The sequence below is a fragment of the Ailuropoda melanoleuca genome, chromosome 3 (genome assembly GCF_002007445.2).
Source record: "Ailuropoda melanoleuca isolate Jingjing chromosome 3, ASM200744v2, whole genome shotgun sequence".
NCBI lineage: Eukaryota > Metazoa > Chordata > Mammalia > Carnivora > Ursidae > Ailuropoda > Ailuropoda melanoleuca.
Genome location: NC_048220.1, coordinates 109,595,551 through 109,609,038, shown reverse-complemented (window position 1 = coordinate 109,609,038; position 13,488 = coordinate 109,595,551). Strand labels below are relative to the sequence as shown.

At 37.8% G+C, this 13,488-nt stretch overlaps 1 protein-coding gene across 2 annotated transcripts in view; it reads left to right on the top strand.

The window, feature by feature from the left end:
* Positions 1–13,488, top strand: part of ITGA1 (integrin subunit alpha 1) — a 166,319-nt gene that overhangs the window by 58,622 nt on the left and 94,209 nt on the right. For both annotated transcript variants that reach the window (XM_002921554.4, XM_034656939.1), the window contains exon 3: positions 13,339–13,451. In XM_002921554.4, coding sequence (XP_002921600.2) covers positions 13,339–13,451 — 113 coding nt within the window. The remainder of the gene's footprint in view (positions 1–13,338; positions 13,452–13,488) is intronic.

Here is a 13,488-nt window from a genome sequence, read left to right as displayed (position 1 = left end):
CCCCGATGAATAGATTTTTAAAATGTGACATATACATACAATTGAATATTATTCAGCCTGGAAAAAGAAGGAAATCTTGCTTCATGGACAACATGGATGAACCTGGAAGACATTTTGCTAAGTGAGATAAGCCAGACACAGGACAAATACTACATGATCTCTCTTGTATAAGGAGTCTAAAACAGTCAAAGCCATAGAAGCAGCATGTAGAATGGTGGCTACCAGGAGCTGGGAGGAGGGAAAACAAGGAAGTATTAGTCAAAGGGTACAAAGTTTTAGTTATGCAAGATGAATGAGTACTAGATAGTTACTGTACAGCATACTGCCTGTAGTTAACAATACTGTATTGTATACTTAAAAATTTACTAAGAAGGTAGATCTTATTCAAGTAATTATGCCTATATAATAAGCCCTAGTAAAAACTCTGGATACTGAAGCTTGAGTGAGCTTCTTGCACACTGATGGGCTGGAAGGGTGTTGTGTCCTGAGAACACAGAAACTTCACGTTTGGGACCCTCACAGACCCTGTACTATGGTGTCTTTTTGGGGTCTTGTTCTAATTTGTATCCTATTGTAATAAACTATAATCAGAAGTATTAAAAAATAAGGTAGATCTTATGTTAAGTGTTTTTATCATGAAATAATAACAATAACTAAAGAGGGTTGGAGGAAACTTTTAGAATCGATAGATATGTTTATGGTATAGACTGTGGTGTTGGTGTTATAGGTGTATACTTCAAACTCATCAAGTTGTATACATTAAGTATATGCAACTTTTAGTATGTCAATCATATTTCAATAAAGTATTTGTTTTTTTGGTTTTTGTAAGTGACTTCTGTAGGGAAATGTAACTACTTAGGGCCAGAGCTGAAAATAGAAGTCTTGTCTCTCCACTCCCAGTCTGGTGCTTTTTTGTTTATTAGAACTATATTAAAAAGTAAATGCTGATAATAACTATCTTTGCAGTTTTAGAGTTTACATGTTAATATACATGTGAGAATTTGTGAGCATTTGAGTGTATAAGGATGTCAGATAATTTAATTCCATTTTGACATTCCATATTTACAATGATTTTATATAAGAGGTGTGAAAATCAGAACGACAAAAGCAATGTGGCCAACTGAATTTAAAAGTAAGCAAACTACAAAAATCTAAATGTCTAAACCTTTAAGGATGGCATAGTAGCAGCGTAGTGTTCTAAAGAGATCCAGGCACTGGTAATGTAAAATAAATTTTAGTAACATGTTTGGATATTCTGTAAGTGTTTATAAAATCAGATAGGATGCAGACTTACTTTAAGAAATGGACTATGGAATAATTGACATATTTGGGAGAACATGGATTTTGTTACTCAGTTTTTCCCCAAAGGTGGGTACCTTTATAAATCATATTTACTACTCAGGTTTTGGAAGCTCATCAACCTCAGATTTTTAAAAAATCACCCTGACCCATACTACATCTTGGCTAAATTTTGCTTAAAGAAGGAATACTTGTTGGTCCGTTACAAGTGCAGTCTGTGCATTTGAAAAGAATTACCTTAATTCTTCAGAAAGAAAAAAAAGTTAACAAAAAAGGCAGCCTTATGCCTCCTTTACCTTTCAGAAGTTTACTGTGAAGTGTAATTTACTTTAATCTTTGGCTCAGAAACCACATGTTTTCTCAGTAGCAGAACACATTATACCTCTGATTAAGATCAGCCATTGTTCATTGTGGCTAGAATGAGCTGAAACATCCAAGTAATTGCAATGTGGTTCAGGAAAATTCACAAAGAACACAATTAGTTTAATAATTTTGCTTTGAAGAGAAGAAACTTAAATGTGCTCAGCATTGCACAAGCTTTCCAGATTTAGCGGTAATCACCATTATGGCAGACTTTCCACCAAATGGGAAAATATGAGATGTTGTCTTGGGGCTTTCCACTCTGTGACTCCTTCACTTCATTCCTTTTATACGTGTATCAACCCTTTTAACTGCTGTTCCAGCAGGCATTCTTGGGGTTCAGTGACTTCAGTGGGACTGCCTCTCAAAGTAGGTTTTCATGATGCAGATACCTCCCTAGTCAATCCTCCACCCATTATGTATCAAAATATGTTGGCTTACTGCCTTTTCCCTAGAGGACCCTGCTTTATGCCAAGTAAAGTTTACCAGTGAACTCATGTGATTGATGCTCTGTTTCCAATGTATGTGTGTTCTAAGTAAGGCCTATTCAAGCTTGGGGTAAAAAGACTTCTCAAAGGTTCTATCACATTTTCTCTTACAATTTTAATATAATATTTATTTTCCATTGTTTATAATATCTTTTGAAGTTGAAATTTCCTCCTTGCTAAACTTGTCATTTCTTTGGCTCACCTCATTTCCACCCCGATACCTTTCATGACTGAAAGTACTGCAGCTCATGGGGCCACTATGTAACTTTCTTCTCCAACATGACCAAACACTCCATTCATTTGGGGAAAAAAAAAAAAAGGCTGACTGGCGGGGGTACTTGGCACTCTGGTAGTGATTTTGGCTTGGACATCAAAGAAGAGTTAGGTGAAAAGAGTGCTCATGAAATCATGTAGATATGAGGCAACAATCTCTAGAGAACTATCTTTTACAGAGGAAAAAGCATAAATAGGAAGTAGAGGAGTCACAGAACAGCTTCTCTTCAAATAAGTAAAATAATGGTCCTGATGACAAGAATGACTATTATGAATAGCAAACAGTTCTCAGGTTATTAAATTTTATTATGACTAGAGCTTTTTCATGGAGAAGAACAGAATAGAAGATGAACTTTTAGAATGAGTGAATGAGAATCAGAATTAGTCATTTTAGAATGAGCGTAGAGAGAGAATTAGTCGTTATAGAATGAGTATAGAAAAGAATCATTTCTCTCACTTTGTTGATCTTTGAGTTCATCAGGTGTTTCTCTAGAGATCAATAAAGAGGTCTAGAACATTCTTTATTCCTCTTAATCTGCACACAAATCTTTGCAGTAGTGCCATAGAAAAATCAAAAATCTAATAGAAATAAAATGTAATGAGTTAAAGCAAACTTGCATTAAAATTTGAAATAACAATATCCATAGTTCATGACACAGTGTGTCTTGAGTCTTCACAGCGACCATGTGGGTTTGAGCAGATATCATTGTTACCATCCTCATTTTCTAGACAGGAAACTAGGACTCAGAGAATGAACTGCCAAGGGTTTAATATAGCAAGTATGTGTCAGGGTCAGGACATGGAACACCAACCTTCTGACTTTCAGCTAATTCTGTCCTGTAACAACAAGTATTCTCTGGAACCTTGACCTGTGGAAATGCCTCCTGTGTCATGCCAAAGGCATATATGACATTCTGCTTAAGCAAAATATTCAGCCTTTAAAATGGAAAAGAAGATTTCACAATTAGGACCTCTTAGCTGGTCACATGAGTCATAAATTCCCAGGTCTGTCTTATTCAGATTCTTAGAGCATCTGATACAATCATTAATTCAGTCACTTAGTAAATACTTACTGAATGCCTATTTTGTTTCTGGCACTGTTATAGGCCATTAAGGGTATATGAGTGGACAAAATAGATGAAAATTCCTGCTATTGTGACGGTTGTATTCTACTGGGGAAGGAGGGAACAAAAAATAAATGATAAATTTAATAAACAGGTAAATTATATCAGATGTCAGAATGTGATAAGTATTTGAGAAAAAAGAGCAAGATAATGGGGATTGAGAATGCTGGAAATTCCTGAAATTCCATAAAGACTATGCTGATACTTTTCTAGGATCTTGTTATTTTTATGCAGCTTGGGAAAAGTGAGACTGACTTCAGATTAAGTAGTAAATATATGTACTTTCCAGAGCTGCGAGCTTGATGTCAGAACAAATAGCTCCTAGGAAAACACATGAAATTGTTTTAGATCATATTCCTGCTAACCCATTCTTTATCACTCATCCCAACTCTTGTGCTCCCTGTCTCAATCCTGGACTACTACACTACCGTTTTCTGAGCTGTCACACCTCAGGGCTTACTTATCCAGAATACACAATAGGCCATGGCTCCAGTTGCTATTTCAGGTTATTTCCAGGGATCACCCTACTGTAGGGGCCTTCTATTGCCCTAGAAATCAAATATAAACTACAGAGCCTTTCCTTTAAAGTCAGCTGCATGACACTGTCAATCTCCCTGCTCCAGTTTATACAGAAGCTCTACACTGTGTCCCCACCACCTCCTCATTACCCTCATTTACAGCCCTCGCTCTCCTGTTTTCAACTTTTGCCTGGGCTCCGTGCTCTCTCTCTCCTCTCCTGTTTTAGAATTCACAATAACTTTGCTATTAACATGCCATTCAGAACTCACTTTTCATCAATTATCCTAGATTTTCCCCAGTTAATGGTACATGTGTTCTAAACTAAGGAGTACTTTTCTACACACTTATAACTTGTCCATTTGGATGATGGAATCTTAGAATTGGAAGGCTCTTTGGAGGCCTATCTTACATCTATAGTAGAAACAACTTCCAAAACATCTCTGACCTCATTTGGGCCTGAGGGGCTGCCTGACTGGCCTACTATTTAGCTGACAGGCTCCACTTCTATTCTAGCTACCCTGATCTACTTGAATTTACCAAAGAAGCTATTTCTTCTTGCTTCTAAGACCTTGCTAAAGTTGCACCAAGTTGTGATCTATTCAGTATTATAATAGTCCATTTATAGTTCTGCTTCCCCGCTAAGTTTTAAGCAACCTAAAAAAATTGTGTTTTATTCATTTCATATCCCCAGGGCCTGGTGTACACGCTGGGCTTATAAAATGTTCTTAATAAACATTACTCAGTCTGTCTAACCTCAACTTAAATATTTTCCATAATAGTAGGCTCACTACTTTTCTCTAAACTGTCTTAACTATAAAACTAATTTAATTAATCACATTACAAAAAGCTTTGAAAATATTGGGGAAAGAACACTAGCCACAACTTCCTTAATATAATTTGTTTTTTGATGAACTCCCTTTTAATCTATGTTTTACATAGATAGAGTAGTTCCATCTTACAGATGAAGAAACTAAGGCACAGAGGGTAAGTGATTTGTCCTAAATCATACAACTAAGAAAGTGACAAAGCCATGATTTGAATGCATGAAGTCTGGCTCCAAAGTTCATGCTGTATTTAGTGGGGAGGATTAAATTACTTAGTATATGGAAAGCACTTAGAGGAGTATATGGCACAAGGTATAGACTTAGTAAGTGCCGGCTATTATTGTCATTGCTATTATGATGAGTACATTCAATATAGTTTGGTATCATCCACTTTGAATTGTCATAGGTTTTCACTAAATGAGGTAGATTTTTACTTTGAATTAGATCATAAGTGATTTTAATACCATCATGCTACTATTACTATTATTCTTTATGACTGCAATATTCTATAGAATGGCCCTGCAATAATTAATTAGTTCTTGCTGTTGACTATATCTCTTCTCATCTTTCATATTATATATAACACTATGAGCATTATTTTTATGCAGTAAGCTTTTTCCCTTAATTTAGGCCATTTTTTAGGATAGATTTCCAGAAGTAAAGGTTTAAACAATTTTATGGTTATTTAGGCATATCAAAAATGGCTTTACAAAGGCATTATATCATAGCTATGTTTTAGGGAATCTGTTCAACAATTCAATATTTGCATGTTATAAAACATTTTCATTAATACTAGCTTTACCCAAAGAACTTACACAAAATAAATCCCACTTCTTTTCAATATGAAAGACTTTAAAATATCTAGATTTTTTTTTTAAATATATGCCTTTAGCACCTACACTCCTATGGAACCTCTCAACTCTCCTTCAGATATTTTTTTTTTATGCTAAACATCCCCAACTTTCCTCAAGCATCTCTGATCTGAGAAAATTACCAGGCACTTAACCATCTGAGTCGTAACTCCTAAATACATTCCATTGTGCCTACGTCCCTCTTAATTTGGAGATTACAGACATGGTCTGAGAGTGCAGAGCACAGAAGGGTGATCACTTTCCTTGACCAGAGCATCTATTTCCAGCAATGCAGCCTAAGGTCACATTAGCATTTTTGATACTAAAATACACTGTTGGCTCATCTTTACTTGCTATCAACAAATCCACCGTGTCTTTTTTACATGAACTCCTATTAAGTCAGGTTGCCCACATACTGTATTGATGTAGATAATAGTATGCAGCTAAGTGAAGTTATTTGCATACTTTCATATTAACTTTTAACTAATTTCTTAAGTTTCTTTTATTTAAATTTTTTATTACGTTATGTTAGTCACCATACAGTACATCATTAGTTTTTGATGTAGTGTTCCATGATTCATTGTTTGCGTATAACACCCAGTGCTCCATGCAATATGTGCCCTCCTTAATACCCATCACCGGCCTATCCCAATCCCACACCCCTCTCCCCTCTGAAGCCCTCAGTTTGTTTCCCAGAGTCCACAGTCTCTCATGGTTCATTCACCCTTCTGTTTACCTGCCCTTCATTCTTCCCTTCCTTCTCCTATTGATCTCCCTGCTATTCCTTATGTTCCACAAATGAGTGAAAACATATGATAATTCTCTTTCTCTGCTTGACTTAATTCGCTTAGCATAATCTCCTCCAGTCCCATCCGTGTTCCTGCAAATGTTGCATAATCATTCTTTCTGATGGCTGAGTAATATTCCATTGTATATATGGACCACATCTTCTTTATCCATTCGTCTCTTGAAGGACATCTCAGTTCCTTCCACAGTTTAGCTATTGTGAACAATGCTACTATGAACTTTGGGGTGCATATGGCCCTTCTCTTCACTACATCTGTATCTTTGGGGTAAATACCCAGTAGTGCAATTGCTGGATCATAGGGTAGCTCTATTTTTAACTTTTGAAGGGACCTCCACACTGTTTTCCAAAGTGGCTGTACCAACTTGCATTCCCACCAACAGTGTAAGAGGGTTCCCTTTTCTCCACATCCTCTCCAACATTTGTTGTTTCTTGCCTTGTCCATTTTTGCCATTCTAACTGGCATAAGGTGGTATCTCAGTGTGGTTTTGATTTGAATTTCCCTGGAGGCTAATGATTTTGAACATTCTTTTATGTGTCTGTTAGCCATTTGTATGTCTTCATTGGAAAAGTGTCTGTTCATATCTTTGGCCCATTATTTGATTTGATTATGTGTTTCCCATGTATGGAGTTTGAGAAGTTCTTTATAGATCTTGGATACCAGCCTTTTATCTCTAGTGTCATTTGCAAATATCTTCTCCCATTCTGTGGGTTTTGCTGACTGTTTCCTTTGCTGTGCAGAAACTTTTTATATTGATGAAGTCCCAAAGTTCATTTTTGCTTTTGTTTTCTTGCCTTCAGAGACGTGTCATGAAAGAAGTTGCTAGGGCTGATGTCGAAGAGGTTACAGCCTATGCTCTCCTCTTTGATTTTGATGGATTGCTGTCTCACATCAAGGTCTTTTATCCATTTGGAGTTTATCTTTGTGTGTGGTGTGAGAGAGTGGTCAAGTTTCATTCTATTGTATATAGCTGTCCAGTTTTCCCAGCACCATTTATTGAAGAGACTGTCTTTTTTCCACTGGATATTTTTTCCTGCTTTGTCAAAGATTAGTTGACCATAAAGTCAAGGGTCCATTTCTGGAGTCTCTATTCTGTTCCATTGGTCTATGTGTCTGTTTTTATGCCAGTACCATGCTATCTTGGTGACCATAGCTTTGTAGTATAGCTTGAAATCAGGCAACGTGATGCCCCCAGCTTTGTTTATCTTTTTCAACATTTCCTTGACGATTCGGGTTCTTTTCTGGTTCCACACAAATTTTAGGATTGTTTGTTCCAGCTCTTTGAAAAATGTCATTGGTATTTTGATCGGGATGGTGTTGAAAGTGTAGATTGCTCTGGGTAGCATAGACATTTTAACTATGTTTATTCTTCTGATCCATGAGCGTGGAATGTTTTCCATCTTTTTGTGTCTTCTTCAATGTCTTTCATCAGTGTTCTGTAGTTTCTAGAGTATAGATCCTTTACCTCTCTGGTTAAGTTTGTTCCGAGATATCTTATGGTTTTTGGTGCTATTGTAAATGAAATCGATTTCCTAATTTCTCTTTCTTCAGTCTCATTGTTCGTGTATAGAAATGCAACTGATTTCTGAGCATTGATTTGTATCCTGCCACATTACTGAATTGTTCTATAAGTTCTAGTAATTTGGGGGTGGAGTCTTTTGGGTTTTCCATATAGAGTATCATGTCATCTGTGAAGAGAGACAGTTTGACTTCTTCTTTGCCAATTTGAATACCTTTTATTCTTTTTTGTTGTCTGATTGCTGTTGCTAGGCCTTCTAATGCTATGTTGAACAATAATGGCAAGAGTGGGCATCCTTGTCATGCTCCTGATCTTAAAGGAAAGGGTTTCAGCTTTCCCCATTGAAAATGATATTCGCTATAGGCTTTTCATAGATGGTTTTTATGAAATTGAGGAATGTACCCTCTATCCCTACACTTGGAAGGGTTTTAATCAGGAAAGGATGCTGTATTTTGTCAAATGCTTTTTCCACTTCAATTGAGAGGATCATATGGTTCTTGTCTGTTCTCTTCTTAATGTGATCTATTACACTGATCAATTTGTGAATGTTGAACCACCCTTGCATCCCAGGGATGAATCCCACTTGGTCGTGATGGTTAACCCTTTTAATGTACTGTTGGATCCTATTAGCTAGGATCTTGTTGAGAATTTTGGCATCATATTTATCAGGGATATTAGTCTGTAATTCTCCTTTTTGATGGGGTATTAGCCTGGTTTGGGGATCAAGGTAATACTGGTCTCATAAAATGATTTTGGTAGTTTTCCTTCTGTTTCTGTTTTTTGAAACAGCTTCAGGAGAATAGGTATTATCTCTTCTTTGAATGTTTGGTAGAATTCCCCAGGGAATCCACCAGGCCCTGGACTCAGTTTTGGGGAGGTTTTTTATCACTAATTCAATCTCTTCCTGATTAATTGGTCTGTTTAGATAATCAATTTCATCCTGTTTCAGTCTTGGTAGTTTATAGGTTTCCAGGAAGGCATCCATTTCTTCCAGGTTGTTTAATGTATTGGCATATAGTTGTTGATAATAGTTTGTAATGATTGTTTCTATTACTTGGTGTTGGTCGTGATCTCTCCCCTTTCATTCACAATTTTATTAATTTGGGTCCTTTCTGTATTCTTTTGAATAAGTCTGGCCTGTGGCTTATCGACCTTATTAATTCTTTTAAAGAATCAGCTTCTAGTTTTGTTGATCTGCTCCACTGTGTTCCTGGTTTCTAATTCATTGATCTCTGCTCTAACCTTAATCAATTGTCTTGTGCGTGGGTTAGGCCTGTTCTTCTGTTCCATTTTCAGCTTCTTTAGGTGAGAATATAAGGACTGCATTTTAGATTGTTCTGTTCTTTTGAGTGAGGCTTGGATGGCTATGTAATTTCCCCTTAGGACAGCCTTTACAGTGTCCAATGTGTTTTTGTTTTCATTGGTTGCCATAAATTGCTTCAGTTCTTCTTTAATTCCCTGGTTTAACCAATCATTCTTAAGCAGGATGGTCCTTAGTTTCCAAGTGTTTGAGTTTCTTCCAAATTTTTCCTTGTGATTGAGTTCTAGTTTCAAAGCATGGTGGTCTGAGAATATGCAGGGAATAATCGCAGTCTTTTGGTATCGGTTGAGACCTGTTTTGTGACCCATTATATGGTCTATTCTGGAGAAAGTTCCATGTGCATTCAAAAAGAATGAGTATTCTGTTGTTCTAGGGTGTAGTGTTCTGTATATATCTATGTGGTCCATCTGGTCCAGTATATCATTCAAAGCTCTTGTTTCTTTGTTGATTTTCTGCTTAGATGATCTGTCTATTGCTGAGAGTGGAGTGTTGACGTCCCCTTCTATTAACATATTATTATCTATATGTCTCTTTATTCTGATTAAGAGTTGGCTTGTGTATCTGGCTGCTCCCCTTTGGGGGCATAGCTATTTATAATTGTTAGATCCTCTTGTTGGACACACCCTTTAAGAGTAATATAGTGTCCTTCTGTATCTCTAACTACAGTCTTTAGCTTAAAATCTAATCTGTCTGATATGAGAATTGCTACCCCAGCTTTCTTTTGAAGTCCGTTGGCATGAAAAATGGTTCTCCATCCCTTCGCTTTCAGTCTGGATGTATCTTTAGGTTCCAAATGAATCTGTTGTAGACAGAATATGGATGGGTCATGTCTTTCTATCCAGTCTGCACCCCTGTGGCATTTTATGGGAGCATTTAGGCCATTCACACTGAGAGTGATTATTGAGAGATATGATTTTAATGTTGTCATGTTCCCTGTGAAGTTTTTGTTTCTATAGATTGTAAATTTCTGTTCTGTATCACTCTTAGGGTCTTTTTACTCTTGTAAAAACCCCCTTAATATTTCTTGTAGGGCTGGCTTGGTGGTCACATATTCTTTCAGTTTCTGCCAATCTTGGAAGCTCCTTGTCTCTCCCTCCATTCTGAATGACAGCCTTGCTGGATACAGTATCCTTGGTTGCATGTTCTTCTCACTTAGTGCTCTGAATATGTCTTGCCAGCTTTTTCTGGCTTGCCAGGTGTCTGTAGAGAAGTGTGACATTATTCTGATGTTCCTCCCTCTGTACATGAGGACTCTCTTCCTCCTTGCTGCTTTCAAGATTGTTTCCTTGGATCTAAGATTTGCGAATTGTACTATTATGTGACATGGTGTGAGCATCCAGTTTAGACTGCATTTGATTCATAGCATTCTTAATTTCCACCAGATTCATTCTCATTTCCATCCTTAGAGATTCTACATTTTCGTTAATATTTTCATTACTAATTTTTTCAAGCCTACACATCATCTTGACCATTGCTACTCTGAAATCCATTTCTGACATCTTGGTTATATCCATATCCATTAGTTCTGTGCCAGAGGCCACAGTCTCTGTTTCTTTCCTTTGTTGGCGTTCCTCCTCCTTGTCATTCTGATGAGGAGTAGTTGAGGGGATGTACAGAGCTCAAATTATTGACCAGTACCCAAGCAAGATGCACTTGTTTTATAGGGACCTTAGGGATGTGGGCTTCTTGTTTTTTCAGCCTGCCTTCTGGGGGAGGGGCCTGCTGTGCTGATACTCAGGCAACCTGTTTGGGTGGAGTTGCCCTGTCCCCTGTTGGATGGGGGGATGGGCACAGTGAGAACTGTTTTTTCTGGGCTTTAGTTCTCTGGGGGCTTTCCCTGCTGACTTTCTGTGACTCTTTGGAGGGTCAGAGCAGCAGTGACTCTATTCACACCTCTGTCTCAGAACAGAGAGATAGCAATCTGCTCTTCATTGAGCTCTCCTGGCCACTCTAACTCCCTTTCTGTCAGTGCTGGTAAAAACCCACAGCTTCCCAGGTTGTGCACCCCATGGCCGTTCTCCCAGTCCTTGCTCCCAGGGGGGCATGTCTCTGCCCTTTGTGCTTCTAAAACTGCCAGCTGCCCCCACTTCACATGTGTGCTCCCAAGCTCCCAGTTTCAGTCCGGTTCACGCTTGCACTCCAGAGCTCTGGTTTCAGTCTGGTTTGAGTGCACGCTCCCGAGCTCCCGGTTTAAGTCTGGTTTCTGAGGGCGCTCCCAAACTCCTGGTTTCAGTCTGGTTTCCCAGCAGCTACCGGTTGGGAGTCCGGCCCACTCCCCAGTGCAGGAGGCTACTGCTCCCCAGTGCTGCAGCCACGTGGCTCCCTCCCCCTTCCATTTATCTTCCAATATCTGTGCACAGATTCACGGCTCCTGGCTTAGTACCTCGATACCCAGCGCTGGAGTTGTTCGTTTGTAGAGATCCAGATGTATCTTCTTACGTCTCAGGCTGATTTCATGGGTGTTCAGAATCATCTGGTAGATATCCAGCTCGATTAAGGGGACCAGCTGAAATAGGGTCCCCTACTCCTCCGCCATCTTTTTTCCTCTCCTGGCTGCCATTTTGAACAGTGCAGGTGGAAAGTAAAGTCCGTCAGAGGAGGAAGAGTCTACTATTTTACTATTTCACCCCCAAAATGTTTTAGTGACTCATCAAGAGATGGAAATGTAGTCCGTTGTGTTCAACAAGAGCCCCAAGACTCTTTCACTGAAAATAAAGGGATAAATAATCTACTGAAAACAGGATGGAGTCATTAAGATTTATCAGGCATTTTCCTTCCCTGGTTCAGACTCTTATCTGCTCTGCCCTGGCTGGGCTGCCTATTAAGTTTCTTATTCCAGAATGTTGAGACACTTCTGATTGCCCAAATAGATATATTGATTTACTTGATGCATAACTTTATGCTTTCTGTATCTTCACAAAAGTCATAAACAAATATATATGCTAAAACAATCCTGAATACATTCTGATGGCACGTAATTAGAGTCCTTCGGTAGATAGTAAACATCATCTTTGTATGTAGATTTTCCGCCAGCAATGAATCAGCAGCTGTGAATCCACCCATGTGCCTTAACACTCAACCACATTCATCCACCCTACTCCTGAAGATATCACAGGAAACTTTATTAAATGGCTTCCTAGGACTAAAAGACATCATGACTACATTTTTTCATTAATTGTTATTTAAGTGATTCTATATTCTGTCTAAAAAGAGAGTGAATGATTTTTTTTAAATTATTTTTTATTATATTATGTTAGTCACCATACAGTACATCCCCGGATTCCGATGTAAAGTTCGATGCTCCATTAGTTGCGTATAACACCCAGTGTACCATGCAATACGTGCCCTCCTTACCACCCATCACCAGCCTATCCCATTCCCCCACCCCCCTCCCCTCTGAAGTCCTCAGTTTGTTTCTCATAGTCCATAGTCTCTCATGTTTCATTCCCCCCCATCAGAAGAGAGTGAACGATTTTAACCTGGGTCTTATAACTATCCTTATTTTCTAAGTGATTACAAGCTAGTATATACTAATATTAAATCTTATGATAATCAAATATTTATGTTTGCTAACTTCTCTATGAAATTATCAGTTCATCATAGGAAAAAGTCATTTGTATTTCCATGTATGCTTTATAAACTAATACAGCAGCAGGCTTAACCAATAATTATTATTTCAGCTCCCAAATAAAATATATAATAAAGTTATATGTAATAAAATAAATAAATTATACTGCAATCTCTCCTCTATATATTTTATGGTGTTTAATACAAATCAGTCTGCATTTTGAAGACACTCAGCTTATTTTGAATAATATTGCATTACTAACAGAGGGTAACTATCTGATTATGTCTATGAGAATTACTGTCATTGTCTTAGAACTAGTCATAAAATAACTAAAATAAAATGTTTCCTTTTATTCAAAAATGTTAATTGAGTTATTTAACTTCCAGGGTGCTTGTTGGTTCTCCTTCAGTTGGTCAACCCAAGAACAGAACTGGTGATGTCTATAAGTGTCCAGTGGGGAGAGGCAAACCATTACCTTGCATAAAGTTGGATCTACCAGGTATGTAAAGTCAAAACGTTAAAGTCTGATCCTAAAT